Source organism: Diceros bicornis, chromosome 10 (assembly GCF_020826845.1).
Source record: "Diceros bicornis minor isolate mBicDic1 chromosome 10, mDicBic1.mat.cur, whole genome shotgun sequence".
Classification (NCBI taxonomy): Eukaryota; Metazoa; Chordata; class Mammalia; order Perissodactyla; family Rhinocerotidae; genus Diceros; species Diceros bicornis.
In genome coordinates this window covers 56829260-56854504 of record NC_080749.1, presented here as the reverse complement: position 1 = coordinate 56854504, position 25245 = coordinate 56829260, and the positions used below count along the sequence as shown (strand labels likewise).

General features: G+C 44.5%; 1 protein-coding gene and 1 long non-coding RNA gene across 2 annotated transcripts; one reads left to right on the top strand and one right to left on the bottom strand.

Annotated features, from left to right (window-relative positions):
• Window positions 1-11799: 11799 nt before the first annotated feature.
• HOXD1 (homeobox D1) lies at window positions 11800-13724 on the bottom strand. The gene is made up of 2 exons (XM_058548644.1): window positions 13061-13724; window positions 11800-12692 (listed from the first exon to the last, which is right to left on the bottom strand). The coding sequence occupies exons 1-2, from the start codon at window positions 13692-13694 to the stop codon at window positions 12358-12360; spliced, it is 969 nt and encodes a 322-aa protein (XP_058404627.1). The 5' UTR covers window positions 13695-13724; the 3' UTR covers window positions 11800-12357.
• Window positions 13725-14140: 416 nt separating this feature from the next.
• LOC131410536 (uncharacterized) lies at window positions 14141-25245 on the top strand. The gene is made up of 3 exons (XR_009221276.1): window positions 14141-14253; window positions 23522-23719; window positions 24238-25245. It is a non-coding gene; the product is annotated as an uncharacterized LOC131410536 (long non-coding RNA).

Here is a 25245-nt window from a genome sequence, read left to right as displayed (position 1 = left end):
AGACTGGGCAGATACATTTGAACGTGTGGGGAATTGGAGGAAGATCTGAAAATGCAGCATTTCTGGGTGTTGGAAGGCCTTCTGAGCAGTGGGGGGTACCGAATAGATGAGCAGAGAGTCTCCCCTACACACACCCCCACTCACATCCCAGACATAAAAAGAGAGAAAAGTTGAACTTCAAGCATCCAGAAGTTTGCAATCAGAAAACCCAGAAATATGCTTCCTTAATTTAAGCGTATACATAATTTGGTGTCATTTTGAAAAATATAGTTTTATCTTAAATGACTTGTAATGGAGGTGAGGTATAGCAAAATCATTTCTTTGTTTTGAAAACATTATGCTAATTGAAATAAGCCAGACACAAAAGGACAAATACTGTATGATTCCATTTATGTGAGGTACCTAGAATACGCAAATTTGTAGAGACAGAAAGTAGAATGGAGGTTGCCAGGGGCTGAGGGGTGGGGGTAATGGGTAGCTAGTGTTTAATTGGTACAGAGTTTCAGTTGGGGATGATGAAAAAGTTCTGGCGATGGATAGTGGTGATTGCACAACAATATGAATGTACTTCATGGCACTAAATTAGAATTTAAAAATGGGTAAAATGGTAAATTCTAATTTATGTATATTTTACCATGATAAAAAAAATTTTTAAATCATTTCTGTTCCTAGAGCTCTAAGGTCTGTATCTGGTCTTATCTCCTCTTTTGCATCAATCACTAACACCTTCCTATTTTTTCCTCCAAAGTGTCTGTTTTATGTTTTTCTGTCTTCTTCATTGCCTCAAGCCTTCATCATCTCTCATCAAGGCTATTGAAATGAATCCTTAAGTGGCCTCGCTGACTTCTGCCTCTTCCCATCTAATCCATCTTACAACCCTGCTTTCTATGCCAGCTCAGTGTTCAACACTCTCAGTGTCTCATTCTTGTCTCTAGAAGAAGTTGAAAACACATTAAAACAGTCTTATCTCTCATTCAGAGGGAAACCCAGTATATGTAGTGATGGACACGTGTTTTTAATGTGCATATTTCACTTATTTTGATTGTGAAATGTAGCATACATGCATGCAGAAAGGTGCATTGAACTTTTGTTTACAGTTTAGAAAGACAATCATAAGAGACCACTCGTGTAACTAGGTTAAGATAGAACATTGCTAGTCAGTGCTTTAGAGCTGACTTAATCCACCCCTGCCTGGAATGTATGGGTAGACAGAGTAGTGGCAGAAAGAGCCTCAGGAAAAGAAGATTTAGAGACAAACTCCTCTTACTTTATCATTTTAATCCAAGCATGGGAGGCAGCACCTTCTAGCAGGACCAGAGTGGGGCACATGGACAATTCTTTAAGCAAAAAATCTCCCCAGTAATTATGGTATATAAAATCAGCTTAACACTAAACATAGCAAAAATGGATACAGTAGAGAATGCAGAGTTGGGAAGATGAATATATTACAGCTCCAGCGCTGGAGGAGATAGACACAGATGCTGATCATTGCAACAAACAGCAATTGTTCTATAATAAAGATGTGTACAGAGTGCAATGTGGAGCACAGAAGGGTTTAGAAACAGAAGGAATTAAAATTAATCAAACTATGAAACAAAGCAAGAAGCAATTGGTAGTGGGATCGCTGTTGTCATTTAGACCAAAATTCCCCCTTTAAGCTGAGAAAGTTCTTGGGAACCAAAAGAGATGGAAGAAAAAAACCTACTCCATTTCTCCATCGCCAAAGTCTATGAAGCAACTCACAGCAAGTTTCCAGTGGAAGTTGTGGAATTCCCTTCTCCAGAGATCTTATGATAGACTTTGAAGTCTTGTATATTCTTGGGCTGCCACATTTGTTAAAGCAACTGGTTGCGTGCCAGACTACCACTTTGTTTTGTGCTGTGTAGACACAGTCCTAAGCATGTAAATCTCCCATAAAGCACTTAAGATTATTTTTGGACTTGTGTGATCTCCCTTAACTACTGAGTTTATAAGTTCCTTGAGGGCAGCGCATCACACAGGGTTCTGAGAGACAAGCAGTGCATCCACTCAAGCTAGTTTAAACAGGGGGAAAAGATGATTAACTTTAGTTGTCTCCAGGCCCGCCATAGAACTAGGCTTGGAGGAGGCTTTATAGCCAGCTGAGAACAACCCCCTGAAGGTAAGCCAGACACACACCCCAGAGCTGGCATCACCACCAGTCTTGAGAACCACCTGTTCCTTTCCCCACAGAAAAAGTGAAGGGCTGTTAGCAGAAGAAGGAGTGGATACTAGGTGAGCCCAACCAACCCAAACAACAGCAGCCACGTGTAGATGCTCTACAGAATTTTAATAATTTCGGCCAAATAAAGATATCTAATACGGTTAGAAAAATATATATTTCTTTTAAGTTTTCTCACACATACCTAGAAGTATCAAGCTGCTAATGAAATAAGCCAACTTTGAAATGAAACCCAGTGAAAGAACTAGCGTTTCCTCGTTGTGGTTATCCAATTAGGAGGCTTAACTAGACCTGCTTTTTGGTGTGTGTTTATCTCACAGACCACTATGAAATTTCTACCACAGGAAAGAAAGAAATCAAAGGATATTTTGGTGTTGTTTTCCAGCAAAAAAAATGAAAAGTTTATTAAGAATATGCATTCTTATAAAAAGTTTGCTTGTGTCTTTATAAACTTGCTTTTAACATTAAAAGCAGCATTTCTTTAGTTTTCCTTTGTAAGCATGGAAATATGATAATCAGAAGTATAGCTTGCCATATTTTTTGGTTCTCCATTTTACTTAAGCTAAAGGTATTCTTTTCTATTCTTTGGCTAATCATGAATTCTGCCCTTATCAGCACAATTCAGAGCTTATTTCCAACTGGTAGGATGAAAATTGAACATATGTGACACCCAAGTGCTGAATTCCCTGTTGAAGAAATGAATGATAGACCTTATCTATCATTTATTTGACTCATGCGTACACCCATGTATATTACAGACATTTTTATTTAATTATTCAGGAATCGGCACATGAGATGCATTATCTAATTCCTTTGGGGTCTTCCTCTGGCAAAAATAAATGCGAAGACTGTGGCTACCAAATGCGTTTTTCCCTTTTCTATATATTTCAAAGTAATGACTTTAATATCTCTACATTTAATGATTCATTATTAAAAATTTTTAAGCAACATAGAAAAGGACTACAAAGAAAAAAATCAAAATTCTACTGTGTAGAAATAATCATCATTAACATTAGGTGAACATCTTTCTCAACATCTCCCTCGATGTGGACACACAGACACGAGGAGTGATAGATGAACACATGGAGAGATGGTTTGGTACACAGAAATAATTTTATAAAATTGGGTACATACCATGCATGTTATTTTAAAAATAAAAATATTAAATTTAACAAAAGAAAGAAATAGATGACATTAATATTTTGATACCTGTTTCTTTTTCACTAAGAGAGTAGCCTCTAAAAGAGCCTTCTGACATTAAGGAGGGAAAATATGTTAGAGTTTGCATTTTTTAGCAACTCAAATGTGTTTTTGAATTTTATTAAAGTGTCGCTATACTACATAATCTTAATTGAGAAAGCTTTAAGCTAACTCTATTTGTGCTGAGTTCAAAATGATAATTATGTTTTATAACTAACATTGGAAGGAGGCAGAATTGGAAAATATGAAATTTATTTTTTTGTGGTGAGGAAGATTAGCCCCAAGCTAGCATCCATTGTCAATCTTCCTCTTTTTGCTGAGGAAGATTGGCCCTGGGCTAACATCTGTGCCCATCCTTCTCTACTTTATATGTGGGACGCCCACCACAGCATGGCTTGATAAGCGGTGCATTGGTCTGCACTGGGGATCCAAGCTGGCGAACCCAAGCCGCCAAAGTGGAGCACACGAATTTAACCCACTACACCACCAGGGCCGGCCCCATGAAATTTTTTTTTATTTACAAATAACCTAGGGCTAGCTCGCCTTTGTCTTTGTGATGTATATTGAGTTAGGGACAGGTATAAAGCAATACCTTTATTCATCTTTGATCATTCAGAATGAAATTCATTCAGTTCATTGGTATAATAAAATATGTAACGTGAATAGTTTGTGTTTTTATGGGATCAGTTAAGAAACCTAGAACATTTTCTCATAAAATATATAAATTTTCAAAATCAAAGGCCAAGCCAAAAATCACAAAATCACAAACCTTCTATAAAAGTGGACTTGGACAGTTCTTGATAGCGTCACTGTTTGACAAATTCCAAAGTGTCTTCAGAGATACAAACACAGCTGTTTTTGAAGTTTGCAAAGGAACCATATGCTGCTAGAAAAATAGATTATTCTGGTTGCATGTGGCCTTTTATTTGCAGTCAAAACAGAGGAATAAATTGGACTTCTTGGCAGGTTAACCCAAGAAAGCTTAAATTGCTTTTAAAGTTGATTGAAGATTTTTAGGGACACACAATATGCTATCTTTGTCTGAATAAGAAATATCATAGTTTTAACTTGTCCTTTGGAGCTCGATTTTATTTATTTACATTGAATCTATCTTTTCTATGATTCTTTTATACGCCAGAAATTTCTTTTCTTGCCCACTATAATGAAGCCAACACACTTCATGAATTTGAAACGTAGCTCAGGTTTCAAATGTAAAACGAGATATAAACATTTATATATGATAGAGTAATCACTCATACAAGCAATTGAATAGTAACACTATTTTGACAATTAGGTCATAGGAGTTTAGGAAAAACAAAATACTTTCTATTTACATAGGACTATCCTTTAGCCATTAATTAGACCTCAAAGTGTCCTTTTTGCCACAAGTTTTTTTTCTTCCTTCAGTTTAAGATCAGGCTTTCAGAAAGCCACATGAAAATAGCTACGGGTTTATGCACAGTTGAGAAGATTCACAGTTCCCCACTGCCAGAGTAGGTAGAGGGAGGAATTTCTCATTTCTGCAACAACAGAGTCAAGAATATGGTTGATCCTATCTTATTTAACTTTGATGTCAACAGAACACAGCAACTGGAGTCTCTCTATTTTCAAGAATGATAAATTCAATCCTGGGGAGGTATAAGAATGTAGAAAACTCATGTAAGTCATCACTGCATTCTAATTTACGATACCTGACCCTCAAAATACCATGCATATGAATTCACATGTCTTTTGGATAGGGAAAAATTGAGCAGCAGTGTGATGGATTTAAGTTTTCTGCATTGACTGGAATGATCCAGTAAACTGGAAGCAGTGTTTAATGGTCTATTGTTCCTTTATTTCTCCCAGGCTTCTTCTAAGTTCTTGTGCTCTTACTTCATGCAGTGAGTGCTCAGCCATTGCTCTGGTCAAGTATCCATTAACTGCCATTTTGTTTTCCTCTGTTATTATGTACCACCAATATTTTTTAAATTTTATCAATAACCCTAGACCTTTACCTATTCTCTTCAACCTGATTCCCTGCAATTCTTGTTCTCTTCTCAACAATTCTAGTTGTGCCATCTATGCCTGCCACCTGGGAGCTCAATAGATATTTATTGTATATATAAGTATTTCTCTCCCTCAGCCTGTGTCTTTCCATCTTAGCTGCCTATTACAACTCTCATAATCTATCCTATCTTAATAATTAGCAAATGTTTATGAAGCATCAGATATTGTGCTAAGCAATCTGCATGTATTATCTCTGTTCATCCTCACAAGTCAATGAAGTAAGGACATTATTATTCCCATTTTTAAGGGAGGAATATAGAGCTGAGTGACATTGAGTCATCTGTCCCAGAATTTGCTCTCAAGCCTGTCTGCCTCCAAAGTGCACTCTTGTAACAACTGCATTTAATTGTCTCCAGACCTTTCTTGAGAAACCCCACACAAGACATTGTTGGGTTTCAACAATCCTTCTCCAACAGTTCCGTTCCCGGAAGGTACTCAGATGACTGTAGCAAATAATGAGTGCAATATATTAAAAGCCTCAAACAACAACCAAAGTGCATCATAAATCATATTTGCTAAGGATAAAAGAGATGGTTTGAGATAACATTCACACTCTTTGTTGGTTTACAATATCTTCAATCAAAAGAATGTGCCTTGAAGCACAAGGAGGGAAGTCTATAGTTCTCCCTCCTTCACTTCCTAGTCTCCTATTTGTATTTTATTGTGTGGTCAAGAATAGCTTGTGTTCTACTGTAAATAAAGAAATATAAAGAATACTTAGCAAATAAGTCATTATAATGTTCTTAACCCAGTAGAAGAGGTGCTTAATGAGTAGCACTGTACACTTTGGTAATAAAACTACCTTCAATATTCAGCAAATAGTATAGGACCACTATTATGCATAAGGTACTCAATGAGAGATAAAATATATACCCACTGAGAGAGAACAAATGCGAGAAGAGGAAGACGAGACAGCGGCGGGGAGGGAGAGGAAGAGGGAGAGGGAAAGAGGAAGAGAAAGAGAGAGATCTCATAATATGGCAGGAGATTATAAGTGCTGAGTGAGTAATAGAAACACTAAAAGCTACAGAAGCTCAGAGGAGTTCACTTTAAATTTGGATGGTGCAAAATGATTTCACAGAGGGGATAGGATTTGAGCTGTGCCATAATGGATGACTTTGGATAGGTAGAGAGAAGGTGGGAGAGAGGAACAGCATGAGAAAAGATTCAGAGGCAGAAAAGCATAAATTTCCTTGGGGAAAGAATGAAGAGATCACTGGGGTGAAGTTTTTGTGTCAGGCACAAAATATTAATTTTAGAGATTAACATGGATTAACATGGATGGATACAGATGTTGAGGGACCTGAATCTCAGGCTGAAGACATTTGAGTTGCTCCTACTGGCAACCAGGAGCTACCGAGAATTTAAAGTGGAAGAACATGATGGAGACAGGGCTTTAGACTGGATTGGCTAGGAAGGATACTGGAGGCAAGGAGACCAGTAAGGCATCCATTGCATAGCTGAATGAGAGATGATAAAGCCTGACCCAATGGAGAAGGAGAAAAGGCAGAAGACATTTTGAAGGAAAAATAGGCAGGGCTTGGTGACTAACGGAAAGCAGGAGCCAATTGGTTAACCATATCTCTTTTCTTCAACAGAACAGAGCATTTACTTTGGAATCCCACATATCTTAAAGGAAGAGAAATTCAAAATTATTTCTCTCATCTGAAAGGTGTCAACTTTGAAGTATAGAATTAAAGACAAAGAGATTGAGAATCTGAACGTGAAGCGCTGACACTCATTTGAAAAGTTTCTTATTAGACTCTCATTTATCTGTTCAAAGAGCAGTGGTACCTTCGGGCGGGGGCGGGGGGGCTATCACCATTGTTAGCTTTTTTGTTCATCAAGACCAATGAGAAACATTACCTAGTTCACACACACACACACAAATACATTCTAAAGCTCAAGAGATTAAATGTTGAAAGCCTCAGATATTAGTTCAATAACAGCCTCTTGTTGATGCAAATCTTACAGAGCTACATTATCGTTAAATAAACTTTTCAGAATAACCAGCAGCGTAAAGGGTTGTGGAAGGATACTAAGGTGATAAGAAAACTTAATGATCATCCAGACCAACCCCCTTTGTTTTACAGAAGAAACTGAGACCAGGGAAGTCATTTTCCCTTTTAATTAGAAAACACAACTGGTACTAAAATCCAGATCTCCTCCCTTAAGAATAATGTTCTGTTTTTCACAGTCCTTTACCTTGGCCTCAGTAATTCCATCCTTTTGGGACATGCTTAGAAGCCGGCAGTGTAGCTGTGTCATGTCCAGCTCTATATTTCTCTTCCGTTTGTATCATTGAGAAGGAAACACAACAGAAAAGGACCTCCAGGATGTGACAGAACTCCCATTCCAAGGCAGTGAAGTAATTCAGCTAGCCAGTAGCCCAGAAGAGCAGAGTGGGATTGAGATGCTCAGAGAGTAGAACAGAGCCCCAACCTGCCCTTATCCACATTATCTACTATTTGATGCACTTGAAGAGGAGCCAACAGTGATTCTGGCTCGAAGATGTTGGAGAGAAGCAGTCATTGCTATCATCTTGCAGTCAATGGCTGGGTAGTGGGAATGGAGCAATGGTTTCAGGAAGGGGCAGAAATGGACTTACCATGAACCCAAAGAAACTTAAACTTCACCAACTTGGACACTTCCAGGTCCCGGGAGATGCTCTAGTAATTTTGTATTTATGATTTGGGGTTTTTTTCCCTTAAACAGTTCCCCTCAAATTGTAGTTTAGGCTCTACAGAACCCCTAAGAATGGGATGTGCTAAATAGTCTAGTGCCCTCTAGAAACGCCTCAAAAAGTGTCAGTGACCTGCTTTATTAGCTACTACAACAAGTCCAAATGACCACTCTTTGGCCGTCCTTTATATTTATTAAATTACATCAGTAAGACTTTTAAAAGTAGATGAAATAATGTTTAAATCTTTACAGTTTAAGTAATAGACCATCCTTTCATTCCAATATTTAGAATTTCTTTCCCCTTGGTTCATTATTGAATTTAGTTAAACAGTTTCTATTGAAATTATATTTCTGCATAACAAGTATAACTTCAGAAGCAGTTGTAAGTGAAACGTTAAGTAGAACTATTTTGTATATTTGTTGCCTGTTCATGCCCTGGAAATACGGTATACAAGTAGAAACCCTGAAAATCTTGATTTCTATTTAGATGGAGATTTATCATTATTTGTGAGTATGTCCAGTATGTTTTCACTGTAAAACCACAAATAAAGTTTTCACAATGGGCATTTTTCTTGTTGAGAGGTCTGTGGTCAGACTAAACATCTCTCTGAACCTGATTTCGTCCTGAGGTTTTCAAATTCAATATTCAGCAAATATAGAGCATTTGTTTGGCCCTAAGAAATAATTAAGAACTTCAGAGCTACTGAAACTCTCTTGAGCCTACCCCTCTTTTCTGATGACCTGATAATCGGACATAACCTCTCCTGGTCTTGGGCCTCATCATATATGAGATTAAGGTGGAATAAATCACATACAATTAATCTTTTAAGGAGCTAGGTGACATTTCTTTAGGTTTTTACATTAGCAAGTCCTTCATTTGCTAATACTCAAGTAATGGAAATTTTATATGTTATTAAATGCTTTATTTCTCCTTCCTCATTCCCAACTATCTTGAATCCAGAAAAATAGACACATGGTCATTCTGTGAAGACAAAAGAACATTGAATAGCTAATTATACAACAGCCAGAACTATCCACTGTGTATTCATTCCTTTGACAGATCACTGGAGGGTAAATTAGCATCTTTAGTTTGAAATCTTACAAAATAGAAATGGGATTGTTTTAGCAGTTTCACAGTTTGCATAGTAATCATTATACTTCATGGAAGTTCTGACTCAAAATAACACAAAGCTCTGAATAATGGGAAGCGGGATGTTCTATAAATGCTCCACATGGGATAGGTACCCCTACTGATGAAAAGTATTTAATAATGTCTAAAATTCACTTTTCCTGTATAAACACAATGTCACTGTAATCCTAGGGACTGCATTTGCTTTCTTATAATTGGACTCTCTTTCTTCCGATGATAGGCCTAAAATAAAACATGCACAAGTCACTGAATGGTTTCTGTAGCATTTTCACTGCTGGAGGGGGCCTCCAGAGGTCACCTCATTCGTCTGGATCTCCAGCCAGGACTCTCCCTAATACAGAATATAGCTGTATAGCGATCTGCATTAAGAAAGCTTTTAAAGATCCCTGGGGTTGGTCAAAAAATAGCCAATATTGGCCTGATTCATAAGAACAGCATTATACGTATGTCAAAATAGCCACCTTCATCACGGAGGACATCCATCAGAGCTAAGTGCTAGGAGTAGTTTCAAAAGGAAAAGCTTTATTTTCTCAGAGAAAAGGGCGGTAGATTAAGGACATGACCAAGCGCGTTGGTATTTTTTGTTTAGGTGTACATTTAAATGCTTATCAAAAAGGAAACATCATTTTGTCAAAGACCGCTGCAGGAGAAGCCCGGAAGTGGCTGTAAGCAAGCGGACTGCCACTCCTTTAACAAGTCTTGTCAAATAGCTACAGAGCTCAGAGCAGGGGCTGTTGTTTCAAACAAGGTCTGATTAGCATCAAGTTAGTGAAGGGCAGATGGTGAAACAGAATAATATTTACAGACCCGCTTTTTAAGTGATATCTTTTCCCCCTAATCAGCCGAGTTTGTTAGAGCTGAAAATTTTATTTCTTCAACTCCATTAAAATGTGGGTGCCAAGGACAGGAGTTTAAGTGTAATTTCAATCTTCGAAAACAACTAATCACAGTACTGTTTTATAGGGAAAGTAATCCCTCATGATTGTTAAACTTCTAAATTATTGGATTTGAAGCACTACACCACAATCTAGAAATCTAGCTAAAAGGAGAGCCGATGTTCCTACCTGGATTATTTGGGACTTGAAGACTTTCAGTTGAACTATACAGAGAACGTAAAGATACAGTTGTAGCCATTTATAAAGTGAGGAAAATGACCTGCCCTGATAATTGTCCCAAGTATCCACTTGATTTTGTGTATTAACACTGCATTTTTTCAAGTACTATTTCTGAAAGTTTACATAAAAGCCTGGCCAACCATGAATACCTTCAGGGTTGGGAACTGGGGGCCTGGGTGAAAATGTTTTTTACCACCTACCCTCTTGCCAACTTTCAAATTTTGTGCTTGTGCTTCCTGCAAAGAATTCATATGAAAATATTTCATTTTTAAAAACAGAAAGGCACCCCTATGCTCTATTATAAGGCCAGATGTTCGGTCTGGGTTACAGGAAGCAGAAAGCTCTGACTACTCTCCCCACTTTCTTTGTAATTCTTGACTTTAGAAATGGGAATTCCACTACTGAGAGCTTTTTGTTGTGCGGCCACCTTTCTCAGAGAACACTAACCTACTAAACAACTAACCAAGTCTTCAGGTCACCTTTCTTCTTCCTTTCTGAGAGCAGGAGACAAAAGAACAAGGAGATCTCTCTGCAGGATCTCCTTGGCTATACATCATTCCCACAGTGGATACCTAACCTTTGAGTCAATGTGCAGTCTACACATACACCATAAAACTCAGGCACTAAAGGCAAAGAGTGCTTCCTTAGTTACTTGGATATTTGGCAGAGTAGTTTTTTTCTCTCCCTTAACCTGCTCAGATAACTGTCCCTAACTTGCCATTTGTGTACACAACCTGTAAGAAGTGCTATTTTTTAAGTTATCAACCTAAACAGATTACCACAGCAGAATCCAGAAATTCCAAATAGAAGAAACTGAATCAGCTTTAAAGAAAGATAATCAAAATGAAAGGAGTATGAAGAAAAACAGAGAGTAGCAGATTCTGTAGTTTTTATTACAAAGTTCAAACCCTTTACATGCTCTGACATTAAATGTCATATATAAGTTCATTGCAAGCCAATCTTTTAAAAAATATACATACTGTATATATTTACATTCAAGTTTGAGTAACTAGTATCAAGTTGTAGTTCAGGTTCTAATTTTTACCCACCCTGTGGATTTGTTCAGCTACTGACTAACAGCGATTGTATCTTCACTCAGGCACATGAAGAGGTAGAAACTGGTTTTTAAAGGAAAAAAACAACTACAAGTGCAAATGTGAAGAAGATCATCATTGAAGCAGCTTAGCTACATCAAGGAGACCCTAACAGGCTGTGGTCATCTCAAGAAGCTGAATACGTGTAGCCTCGCCGTTTATTTATTTTTTTTAAAAAAAGCATTTTTTATTTTTTTGTGAGGAAGATCAGCCCTGAGCTAACATCCATGCTAATCCTCCTCTTTTTGCTGAGGAAGACCAGCTCTGAGCTAACATCTATTGCCAATCCTCCTCCTTTTCTTCCCCCCCCCAAAGCCCCAGTAGATAGTTGTACGTTGTAGTTGCACGTCCTTCTAGTTGCTGTATGTGGGACGAGGCCTTAGCATGGCCGGAGAAGCGGTGCCTCGGTGCGCCGCGGGGATCCGAACCCCCGGCCGCCAGCAGCGGAGCACGCGCACTTCACCGCTAAGCCACGGGGCCGGCCCCCGCCCTTTAAATTAAAACCAGAAAAACTTCGGGCAGATGCTCTTCTGAGCACATCAGGTGGTTGGCAGAGCTCAGCAATTAATGCTCTGCCACTCTGCACCCAAAATTGCATATGACTAAGTTACGCAACATAGCAGCTGGGCTGGGTGCCTTTTCCCTAAGACACAACTAATACACAAATACGTGGCTTAAGAGACCTCAAATTAATATCTGTACACTCACAGCCTGGCACTCAGAAGCCGACTAAGATACTTCTCTCCCAAGTGAAACGTCTCGATTAATCTCTGCCCACGCCCACCTCCATCCCAAACTAAGTCTAGATAGGGATGGAGTGGCCCATGACTTCTGCAGACCAAGGTTCCTCAGCCTAAAGACTAAACCTCATGAAGGCTCTTGGGCCTGAGAAGGGCTCCCTGGGTTCTTGCCAGACTTGGTGGGACTCCTTCCTGAGAGGGGAAGTTGGAGGGAAGCCACAGGGGTGGCTGAGGGCAGAAGCCCTTCTCGTTCCCTTTTCTTCTGTTTCATCCTGCGGTTCTGGAACCAGATTTTGACTTGGGTGTCATTCAGCTGCAAGGAGTTGGCTATCTCGATGCGTCGGGCTCGAGTTAAGTACTTATTGAAATGAAACTCCTTCTCCAGTTCTGTTAGTTGCTTGGTGCTGAAATTGGTGCGGATCGCGCTGGAGGGGCTGGCGGCTCCATACTCGGCGAGTTTGCCTGCAACGTAAAGACAGGGGGTCAACGGGGCCAGAGGACGCGGGGACAGAACGCGGGCGAGCAACGGGGCCACAGTTAGAAACAAAGTCACAGCGCAGCCCTCCTGGGTCTCTGTAAACACACTTGTGCCAGTAGAAACGCTCCACGGAGAGCTCCTTCTTGCAATTATCTCAATGCCTGGCACATTTTCAGAGCGTGTCCTCGGGGCATGCTCCATGGAATTCGCCCACTTTGATAAGGAAAGCGTTTCCTCCATAAAACCCAAACCGCTGTCTAGAGGGACAGCTGTGATGCGCTCCCAGCGCAACGCCGAGGAGGAGGCTCCGTCTCTAACCCCTGCTGCGTCGGTCCAAGGCCCAAGTACTCACTTTTCCTAGGGGCGTTCCTCTTCACTTTCATCCACTCGAACGTGCTGAAGGCGGCAGGGAGGCCGGAGGTCGGGGAGGCGCACTTGGGGGAGGCACCAAGGGCCGGGGACGCGGTCTGGAAGGCCCCAGAGTGGCCGTCGCCTGGCTCTTTGAGACACGCCGGCAAGGGGCCGGGCTCGCCGAAGGCCGCGTAATCCACCTGAGCGCTGAGGACGAAGGAGCCGCCACCCGAGAAGACGGCCGAGGTGGCGTAGTGGACGTGCGTCCCGCCGTCGTCGGCGGGCCGCCCCAGCGCGCCCGGGAAGTCGTAGGCGGGCCCGGGCCCCAGGAAGCTGTAATCCGCGCCCCGTGCCGCGGCAGGTGCGGCGCCCTGCTCGTAGGCCCCCTCCAGGCTGCACGGCGCGTACGGGGGCGCGGCCGAGGGCGGCGCGGGGGTGGCAGGGGGCGAAGGCGCGGGGCGCGCCGCAGCCAGAGGCAGGCAGCTGACGAAGGCGCTGTCGCCGCTGCCCAGGGGGAAGGCGGGCTGCAGGGCCACGGGCAGGGCGTCGGCGCGGCAGAACTTGGGCGCGAAGCTCAGCACGTCGCCGCCGCCCCCGCCGCCGGCGCCCGACACGTACTCCAGGTAGGTGCTCATGGTTCCGGCCCACCCACCTGAGCGCGCAGGCCGGGGCCGGGGTGCGGGGCCGGGGACCGCCACGCCTCTCTACCCGCGCTGCCCTTACCGAGCCATGGCGAGCGAGCCGGAGGTAAATAGTGGCCTAATATAGTGGCGGGGGTGACCACGTGGCGCAGGCCGGCCAATGGGCGCCTTCCCCGCACGGCCCGGGTCCAGACTGGCGCGCGGCTCCACGCGCCCGCCCCGCCGCCAACTTTGCCAAACCTGCGGGAGGCCGCCGCCCAGCGCCCCCAGGCCCGGGGGAGAGCCGGCACCGCCCAGGGGCCGCCTGGGGAAGGGCGGGGCGAGAGCGCAGGATGCCTGCTCCCTGGGCAGGTATGGGATGAGGCGGGGGGAGAAAGGCGGGACTGGCCGCTCGGGGGAGGCCGAGAGGATGGAGAGGACGAGAGCTAGTTCTTCTGGACCGTGGGTGGCTAGTCCCTCGAGAGCGGATTGTGCGCGCCGCGGTGTGGAAGAGGTTACAAGGGAGCGTGGAGCTCGGCCCGTGGGGACTGCTCCTAGCCCTTCTCCAGGGAAGGTAAAGTTATTCCTCTTCCCTTTCTCTCAGAGTTCTATGTGCTTTCGGTTTCCTTGGCACTGGTGTTATCCCTTTCCTAAACCTGGAGTAGATGTTTGAATTTCCCTCTTTTCCCCCTCCCGCCGATCCATGGGACTCAATTTTATGCTGTAGGTGCTGTGTTCCTGGTGAGGCACAAAATCTTCACTTTTAGACTAGATATTCACGTTACTTCGCAGCATTCCCTTCATCTTCCACTCCTTCCATTTGTGGCGGCATGATAAGGGCGAGTGTTGGGGTGCCAGACTTTGATTTGGACAGAAGATAAAGTTTTTGCCTAGTGGGGAAGTTTAGCCGATTTCCGCCTCTGACTAGGTTATCAAAATAAAGCATCTGCCCTTGTGGTGGAGCGCTCGCTCGTGATGCTCCTCTCTGGGAGGCTGGCACACGCACCGGTGCTGCGCACGCTTTCGCCAACTCGCTTGGCTCGAGAGCGCAAAGGCTTCCCAGGGACGGGTCAGATCTCAGAGGTTTGGACGGGCTTGTACCTCGAAGCAATTAAAGCTTCTGTTCCATCAGATAAGTGCTGCGTCGTCTCTTGCAGTGAAATCTGAGGGCTCACAACGTTAATGGGCTCAAGTCTTTCCCTTGATAATATGGTTTTGTTTACTGAGTGTAGAGAGCCGGGAAATAAAAGTGCAACTGGCACAGGAAATGAAGAGTAGAGGAGTTACAGAGACAAGCTTTACATTGACAAACTTTCCAACTTCCTTGAACATTTCTTTTAATGTTTCCCACTCTGTGGCTGTTGGAAAATAACAAATTAAATAAATAAGTGTTATTTACACACAGCAGTAGTGAAAGAGGGTGGTTTCCTAAAACTCTGTGTGAGTCAAGAGTCCTCTTGGCTTGTTCAAGTGCCCTTGAGAACTTGATCTGTTACAGCCTCTGAGTTATGGTGACCGAGGTTTTGTTATTGTTTTACTGATCCGCTTGTCATGAAAGAGCGATTGAGCCCTTGCCTAAAATTCCACTCTGAGAAAGTCTGGAAAATAGGAGCCATCACAGTCCAGGGAGCTGGTTCCTTACAGGGATGTGAACCTGTGGATAAACAAAGCAACACCAAAAGTGTTAGTGCTGGTGAGGCTGAAGCTGAGCCAAGATGGGGAGGGCAGCAGGTAGAGGGTAGACACCTAGAGGGTAGACACAAAGCTAAAGGGGTTGGGGGTTCCTGCTCTGCTGAAATTCTTGGATTTGATTGGGAAGTAGAATCCTGTGCTAAAATAGCCCTTCAAGGGCTGGCCCCGTGGCTTGGCGGTTAAGTTCGCGCGCTCCGCTGCTGGCGGCCCGGGTTTGGATCTCGGGTGCGCACCGACGCACCGCTTCTCCGGCCATGCTGAGGCCGCGTCCCATATACAGCAGCTAGAAGTCTGTGCAGCTATGACATACAACTATCTACTGGGGCTTTGGGGGAAAAAATAAATAAATAAAATTAAAAAAAATAGCCCTTCAAACTTGGTGTTGCTACTTCAGTTTTCTTCTGTAGCCAATCAGATTACAAAGGTCCTAGATCATTTTTTGAAAAGAGAAAGGTAAAGGCTCTTCTCTAGCACCCTGGTCAGGAGATGATAGAGTTGTTCAGACCTAGTTCAGGCTTCAAAGGTAGAAGCATCTCTTCACTGTCCTCTCTCTGTGTCCTTAACGCAAAAGTATCAGCAAGTCCGATGCTGCTGAGTTCACAATGCCCCCTCATCCATCCCTGGCTAGACTGTAATAGCCAATTTTTACCAGCGTAATGTCCCAGCTCTCACACTCCTATTTCAAAACTGTAAGCCTCGCTCTCAGAAGGTACTCATCTGATCATAACTCCTAGGCCCAAAGGACCCAGAAGGTCCAGAAGAAGAAAGGCCTTGTAAACTTCTCTGGAGAAGATGTCCAGCTGCCTGCAACCCAGGATGTAGGACAGAAAACCCAGCCTGAATGTCTGGCAAATCTGAGCAAAACCTATCAAATTAAGAGCCTTGTCTCTAAGGTTTCAGGAAAACCAAGCAGGCAGCCCAGGTGCCTTGGCAACCTTCATTGTGACAAGGACCAGGTTTTTGCTGTTAAGCATTTGGGGCAAAGGTTGGGTCCTTCCTGTCACAATTAAGCATTGACTTTGATGCACCCATGAGCTGTCCACACTATTTCCCTGAAGCAAAATTTTGGAGGTTGAGCTTTTGGTGAGGGAATATGTCCTAAAAGAGAATGAGATTTTTTAAACGTTGTGTTTTGCTTTCACAACTGTGCGTGAGACTAGATGAATGGGGTGTTTAACGTTTGTTCAGATCCAATAGTAATTCCCTGATAATTGCATAGAGAGCTACATTCTGTGCATCCTTCTCTCTATTCCTCTTAATCTCCCAGTCTTGGGCATATTCTACACCTTGGGGCTCAGAGTTGCCATCTCCACTCCTGGGCTGGTTCTTGACTTGCTCAGGTTGGAAATCAGGACTCTGGTCATCTCAGACTCAGATTCAACAAACATTTGCCAAGGACCTACTGTGTAAGAACCTTTTGCTAGGGGAGTTCTAGGCTGGGAAAAAAGATATTCTCAAACCAAAGGAACAAGGGATTCATTTCTGGTGCAAGTCTTAGCTATACCATAAATCTATTCCAGAAGAATCTGGATCTATAATTTTCAAAGAGAGAGTGGAAGATACTGGGGGAAGTGTGGTAGAAAGATGTGAATATAGGATATTATGAGTAACTTTAAAGTTTGTCTCCTAGATGTTTACAGGGTATGGGAGAAGTATCTTACTAATTTTATTGCTTGTTCAAGTCATGAATTCCCCAGGGTCACTTGCCCAGCTGGGTCCCCATGCTGTGAATTCTCAGCTGGAGGTGACAGCAGAGGGGCCTGATTGCCAGGTTGTGTTTGATGTAGGAATGCTTTGAAATCTCTCCCATCCTGCTCACCACAGCAACCACCCCCTACCCACCCCCATCACTACCTTTCTCTCCATTTGAACAACAACAAGTTTCTTTTCTGAAGACAGAAGTGATAGAGGGTGGCGGTCTGGTCTTCTGTCTGTTTACAGTTGTTCCCAAGAAGCCTCTTGCAACCCCTGTCCACAAGCCCCACCGTGTTACCCCTTGGAGATACTTGAGCACATGCAAACTCTTGGCTCCACAGCCCCAAAGGGTAGAAAGGCTCTTGCTTGTTGGGGTAAAAAGAAGGGAGGAGTCTTCTCTTAAGCAAGATTTGCAGTTCTGGGCAGCATCCTTCAGTCATCCCAGGGTGGAGGTGGGGATGAAAGGGATCCTAAGGACAGGAATTCTAAACCTGGTGGAAGTCTGATAACATGACCCTTCCTGAGGAAAACAGTTTAGAGTGCTGTGTCTTTCCCTGAGAGCTTTATGAATGAAAGGCTCATGGGTCAAGTCCATGCCCGGCACACAGTAGCCATTTAATAAATGTTTATTGGATAGAAATAAAAATGGACAGAATGGTGTGTCTTCACCATGACTAACATTGGCTAAAGGATATCCTTAGATTATTGGCTCCCAAAACCACTTCATGTGGGTAGGAATCACCATAGAAGCTTGTTTAAAATTACAGGTTCCTCAGCCTACCCCCAGAGATTTTAATCCAATAGGTCTGACTCAGGAATCTTTAATTTTGTGTGTGTGTGAGGAAGATTAGCCCTGGGCTAACATCCATGCCCATCTTCCTCTACTTTATATGGGCCGCTGCCACAGCATGGCTTGACAAGCGGTGCCTAGGTCCACACCTGGGATCCGAACCTGTGAACCCCGGGCCGCCGAAGCAGAGCCTGTGAACTTAACCACTATGCCACCGGGCTGGCCGTGAGGAGTCTTTATTTTTAATAAGCCTCTTGGGTGATTCTAAAGCAAGCTTCCTTGGAGCCACACTTATGGAATTTTTGCTTAGGAGCTTGGGGTGGGGGGCCAATGTGGGGAGAGAGGGATGATTCTGTGGGAGGTGCCCTTGACCAGCATAATGGGAGCTCATGGCTAGCTGGAGCATGAGTATACCTGAAAAGTGTCCAGAAGCCTGGTGGGTGGTAGGGGCAGAGAGGTCAATGTCAAGGTCAAACTTAAGTGTAGTTGGGCTGAAGTTCCAGAAAATATCCTTAGGTAGTTGGTAGGAGTTTCCCAAGTTTTGCTGACACAATAGTGCTTTGCAGAGACCTGGCTCACTTCTGCTCCTTGCCACTTCCCTAACTCAGCTTTGAGGATGCCAGTGGGGGAGAAAGGGAAAAGAATTTGTCTTTCCCAGTCTCCAGAGAAAATTTAGAGTGGTTCTGAGGCAATGGGAAGAAGGAAGGAGTAGGAATGGGGGTCTCAAGAGGGAGGAGCCAACTCTCATTTCCTTCCATCCCTCCCACATTGTCTGGAATGAGCATTTGAGCCCCAGGCATCCAGAAGGGGCAAAATATCCCTTCATCTAAGCGGTAACTCTTCCTCTGGCTAAAGATTGACCTTACAAAGCATAAGATGTCAATGCTAAAAGGCCACTTAGAGATAAGTGACATCAAAGCCCTCACTTTAGAGAGGAAGTCACTTCACTCAGAGGTTAAAAGGCAAAGCCAGCCTGCAAATAATGAGAGAAGCAACTTGGGTCTCTTGACTCTCAGCAGTCTGCTGCCTTTCCACAGTCTGCCACAAGAGAGGAGTAGGGCAGCCCCTCCTCTGCACCGTGGCGGCCTCAACGCTGAGTGAGCAGAGCATTGTTCAAGGAGGCACCCTCGTTGGGAGAACACACAGGGTTTGACTGGGAGGCCTCCTGTGCCCCTTTGGGATTTGTGTGCCAAACTCGTGCTCCAGACTTCTGAGGCCCCACCTGGAGCTACTCCTGCAAGAGAGGACAAAGGTGGACCTGAGTCCCCACCCCCTCCATCAAGCAAGGGTAAAGGATCCCCTCAATTCTTGCTGAGCTTCATCAGCATCAGGGCCCTGGGGGGACAAAACAAGAGGTGTGGCTAGATTAATGTAGCTGGATAGAGTAAGTACAAATACGGACATGCGTAAACACACACAGGTACACCCAGGTCAGTTACATTTGTACTGCTCATTTATTTTTTTGCTCCTTTATTTTTTAAATAGGTAGTAAATTTAAATTTACATAGTTCGAGATTCAAAGGATACATAAGGATATGCAATGAAGATCTTTCTCCCACCCTCGTCCCCAGCCACCTAGTTCCCCTTCACATAGGCACCAACTTTGTGAGTTTCTTGTATATCTTTCCAGAGATACTTTATACCTATACAATTATATATGTGTGTGTGTGTCTCCCCACATTTTTTTACACAAGTGATAGCATATTAGATAGACTGTTTTGTACCATGCTTTTCCCCCTATTGTATCTTGAAGATCATTTCATATAAATGCAGACAGAACTTCTTGGTTTATTTTTACAACTTCATGCTGTTCTACTGTATACATCTACCACAATTTATTTAGACAGTCCCTTACTAATGAGCATTTAGCTTATTTTCAATCTTTTGATACTACAAACACATGTTCAAGTTTTTACCTATTGAAAAATTCCTAGATGTGAAATTACTTAGTCGAAAGTACATGCACTCGCAATTTTGATGCATATTGCCAAATTGCTCTCCTTAGAAGTGAATCAGTTTACACTGCTACCAGCAACATATGAGAATTCCTGTTTCCTCACAACCTTGCCAAATCAGTGGGATATTAAAGTTTTATATTTTTGCCAATCTGGTAAGTGAAAAATAATACCTTGCACTTACCCTTCTAGCATCTCCAAAAATGTCATTCTTCCTTATCTTATTTGATCCCTTCATAATTCCATTTTACAAATGGTAATACTGACACAGAAAAGATAACTTGCTGTAGTCACACGCAATGTAAATGGACAGGGTCAGATGTTCAGCATTCTTTCCTATACTGCACTGTGCCACAAGGAAGCTTAAGGAGGTTCAAAGGGAGTGGGTAGCTTTGAGCATTTGCTGAAAGACACATGATATAGAAAAGCACAGAAGCTTTCTGACATCTCCTAAGAGGCCTCTTCTTTAGTGGTCTGATACCAAGACCACATTTCTGCATGAGTCCTCTGAGAGTACTCTCCGGAAGCAGAGGGGCTCTGATTAGCAATCTGATCTGACCTAGTCCTAAACATTAGCTTGGATTCAACATCTAGGAAGCAGTATGGTGTTGTTTTTAATTTCCCTGAGACTTATTTCTCAGTAGCCACCCAGGATGTAAGTATTGATCAGCATGGTGTGGGTAAGAGGATGTTTTCCCTAGATTTTACCTTTCTATAGGACACTCACTTGGACCTGGTTAAGATAATACCTAACATCCACACACACTGCTCGGATGATAAACTTATGAGGTAGATATCTTTATTGACCATTTCATTGATGATGAAACTGAAGGCCAGAAAGATTAAGTGAATTACTTAGGGTCATACAATGTATCAGTTAGCAAAGCAGAAAACACAATGTAGACCTAAAACTGAACTCATTAGTTTCCCCTGCAAAGTCTTCTCTTCCCCCTCCTTTACTCATTTTGGTGAATGGCCTATTTACTCAAGTCCTTACAATAGAAACCTGGGTATTAACATCCACAACTGCTCTTTCACTCACCCAGTTGACCACCAAGTCTGTGAATTTGTCCTCCTACATGACTCTCCTCTTCATCCTTGTTACCTGCGTGCCTCTCTAGGCTGGATTATTTCATTTTTTGTTCTTCTTGCCTCCTATCTCTCCTTTCTCTGATCAGACACGGTACCCCCAAGAGTTAGCTTTCCAAATAATGATCTCATATCCGAGTTTAAAACCTTCAGTGGCTCCCCATTGCCTGTAGATTAAGGCCAGATCGCTTGCCATGGACCTTATACAGCCTCTCTTTCCAGCCAGATGCCCCACTCCTAACTACTCTCCTTGTTCCAGGTCCAGACCTTGCTCTTTCTTCCCTCCCTGCTTTTGCATGTGTGGCTCTCTCCACTTGGTATGTCCCTCCTTCCTAGGTCTAAAAAACTCCTATGCTTTGGGAACCCAAATTCAGCTCTGCTGAGAAGACTTTTTTGACAGTACAATACTGTTAGTGTCTCCTTCCCTGCATTCCAGGATCATTTCAGCCACACCCCTGTTATAGCATCTGTCACAGTTTTAGGATTCTTTTTATCCCCCAGTAGATGGAAGGGCTCACACCGTTAGTGACTCATTGTTGTATCCCAGAGCCCAGCACAGTGCACATAGAAGCTGTTCAGTGCTGGTGCTGGTGAAAGGCAAGGAGAAAGGGACAGACTCTGAACCAAGGAGAACAGGACCAGTATTTTAATTGCTCAGTGAGATCAGGACACTGTGCAAGACTTAATGCTTCAAGTTTATATCTATCTGAAGCAAAATGATAGTAGACTATTTCTCCAAAACAAGTTAATTTCCACTCAAAAAGATTATGAGAGAGAAGAGGACTAAAGAGATGGGGGAGAAAGCTGAGACTTTCTGTCCTTCAGGGCTCTTTCCTATGGGCTGAGGCAGCACATTTAACGAACCAGAAACTACTCAGCTGATGTCACTCAGAAAAAAGCTAAAAGAGGAGGTAGTCCAGAACTTTCTTAGAATTTACAAAGAGGACACATGTGCCACTCCAAGTATAAGAATGCTTCACCACCCACTCACCCACACCCTCCTGCTGTAAACAGCTCTAATGCAAATGACGCCCCCCACCCTTGCAGTCTCTCCCTTTATGGTGTTTCTAAAATGAAGCCGAAAGAGCTGAAGTAAAAATACTCAACTCCTTCCCTCACATCACAAGAGAGGAGAGGCATATCATTGTGGTTGGTGTTTTAAGTCTATTTTTATTGTTATTTTAAATGGCATTCAGGTTTAGTTCCAAGTTCAACAGAGGTCTTTTCCTGCTTCCTCCCACACAAATACTCCTACAGGTAAATAAGGGAACTAAACTAATTCAGACTCTCTCCTCTGAATTTTAGTCCCTCGGGACATCTTTTTCAAACTCAGTCTGCAAGAACCTTCTGACCTGAAATTCTTCTTGCCCCGTCTTCAGAGATGGATTTGACCCTTTCTGGGGTAGAGAGCAGCGTTTATGGGTGTCACTTGGGCAAGCAGGAGGTGGGAAAGGGGGGTCGGGGTCATGCGGAATCACTATGGGTCAGGGGCGGGAGTGAGGGCCCCGCGTGTTGGGAGGGCGCTGGGCACCCTGCGTGGTCCGAGGGCGCGGCCAGCGGGCGGCAGTGCTGGCCCCGCGTACGGTGGGGACCGGTGGCGCGTCCCTGGGGCCTGGCGCGGCGGAGCGTGGGGCGGCGGGTCGCGCCCTCCGGGAGCGCTCACCCTGCGCGCCTGCGCCGCCTCCGCTCGCGGTTTCTGCTCGGATTCCAGCTGGCCCAGCCTTGCTCTGAAGTAGGAGGAACCGCTGTCGAGCGAAAAGTGCACACCGGGTGATTGATGAACTCTTAATAGGACAAACCTCGCGCGCTCCGCGCCCTAGACACACACACAGAAGACTCCTTCACCCCGGCCCCCGCCCCAGGCCGCCTCGCCGGAGGGGGGACGCGGCCGCCAGCCGGCTGGGTGATTAACTCACCGTTTGTCTTTCCGAAAGTGCTCCAGGTGGATTCGGGAGCACCACCCTCCCCCCACCGTTCCCTGGTCCCGGGTCCCCCCGCTGCAGCCCGGCCGCTCCCGCGCCCCGCCGACTGCGGCCGCCGCTGGCCCGAAGAGCGCCGAGCGAGCGCGTCACATGGTGGCGCGGGCCCCGCCGGCCTTTGTGCCGCGCGACCGCCCGACCGCCGAGGGGAGGCGGCGGCTATTGTTCCCCGCTGGGAGGGAGGCGCTCAGACTCGGGGTTCGCGCTAGCCGCCTCCCCAGAGCGTCCCCAGGTCCGAGGACGGGTGGAGGCTTCCTTTGTGTGTTCTCTGCCTGCGGCAGGGACGGCGTCGTTGCTGCCCCAAGGGGCGGCAGACGGGGGTGAGGGAGGTTGGTGCCAGCTCTGCCACTGCCTGGAGCTCAGCTCACCCGACCCAGTTTCGAGCTTCGCCCTTGCTGAGGAGGTGGGGAGGGATGTGGTATTTGTAGGGCAGCCTTTGAACAACAGAGCCATCAAAAGGCCTTCTCCCCAGCTTCTCCTTCAGAAAGGCCCTGCCCCAACAGGTCCTCTTAGCCTGACTTGAGGCCTGCTTCCCCAGCAATGACACTTCATCTGTATGAAGGTTCTCCAACAATCCTGATTTAAATTATCTCCTCCTTGGGCTCTTACGAATGGTAAAACCCTATTTTCATGATTTTCCAGATATTATTCATCCAGAAAAAATGATGCAGACTAGCTATAGGAACCAGTCAAGATATTTTGCTACAAGATCTAGGACAAGAGGACTTATCAAGTATCTCCCACCTTGTGGATCTCCTGGGGACCCTTCACCTGCTTCTTCTACTGCAAATGATTGGACATCCATCTCCCTGGGCTCTTCCGGCTGGACCTGGCCTAGAAGTGAGTCCTTTGGATTGTCTTTCTACTTTTCCAACTTGCCAAGATGGGTATGAGACCTGAGGGAAGTGTTTAGGCATGGGTTTTAGGTCAGGTATATAAATCCATTTGGCACCAACTTTGGGCCCCCAAAATAAGGGCATTTGTGGCTGGAGTAGAAGACAAGGGAACAATGAAAACTAAGATTTTTTCCTCTGTGGTGATCCTGTCCACCACCAGCGCTACCAATGCAGTCAGTGCAGAGGATTCATCTACCCAATCTTTTTTCTCTCTATTCAGGCCTTTGCAAGAGAGATCTAAGTGAGCCAGTCCTCAGAGGTGGTGAGGGCATGGCTGGCAGTCTCAGCTCCCTGTGCCCAACGTGTCTAGGGATAGGTCTGTTCACCCATGCCCTAGCTATATCCTCTCTGGGAAGTTGCAGTGCCCTGAAGTGATCAGGCTATAGGCCCATGGCGACTAGAGCCTTCTGCCTCTGTTTTTATTTAATACAAACTTCTGTTCATTCTATTCTTTTCTTACAGTTTCTGAAAGAAGGACCAGAGTAAAGCCAGGAACTCCCAGATGAAGAGGACATTCCTGGATCTGTAACTGGGATTAACCAATTCTTGACTTCAGGAGGGAGTTTTAACTAATTCTCAGGATAAAGTCAAAACACGCCTATGACTGTCCTTTGAGTACTGAAGGTGTAAACAAGCTTCTGGCTCCCCCAGGTCAAGCAGAGAAACACTTTTATTAGGATGTTGGGTTCCTTCTTTGTTATTCAGACGTACACCCACACACATCCTCTTCACCCTCCCTAATGAAAAACCTCAACAGATGGAGAGCCTAGGCTCCCAAGCCTGCTGGCTGAGAAGATGCACTTCACTCAAGGGTCAGTTGCCTGGTACGGAATGGGGGAGGGAGAAGAGACAAGTAGCTAATGTAGGTAATCACTATCTTTTAATACTCCTTACAGATAGAAATTCAAAAAATCCTATTCAGCAAGGTTAGCAGCCTCTGGGGCCTGGGAAACCAATTTGGTTGATGTGTGTCTGTTAGGGACTGGGCTGGGGGCTGCACCAAAGGGAAGTACTCACTCTATATTCTCTCCCTCTCTCTCATTTGAAAGCCTGTACAAAGAAATGGTACAAATGGATGGTTAACTTAATAATTCCATCACAGGTGGATTTTTCTCTGTCAGGTCCCTGGATGAGGCTAAGGTCTGAAAGCCAGGAGGCAGAATATGTACTTAATTGCCCTTTCTTACCGCCTTTCCAGGGGCCGGGACTAGTCTTCAGGCCTTTCCTCTGCAACTTCCCCATCCCCCTGGCTAGCTCAGTTGGGTCTTCTCACTCCACTCCAGGCTGGGTCCTGAGTTTCTCCTGGTAGCCAGGGCAAGCACTCCCTCTGCCTAAATCTCTTTCCCCACCCCCACGTTCCATTTTGCAGCGGACCATTGCCACTGCCTCACCTCTACCTTGCGTTAATTCAGATCTGTTTGCCTGGACAGAACAACCAGGGGCTCCCAAACGACTGCCACCTCCCATCCA

Bases quoted from the DNA above. Each gene is read 5' to 3' on its own strand.
- HOXD1 (XM_058548644.1), bottom strand. From the start codon at position 13,694: ATGAGCACCTACCTGGAGTACGTGTCGGGCGCCGGCGGCGGGGGCGGC. The intron at 12,693-13,060 runs GTGAGTACTTGG...TTTACGTTGCAG, and splicing joins GAGGAACGCCCCTAGGAAAA to GCAAACTCGCCGAGTATGGA.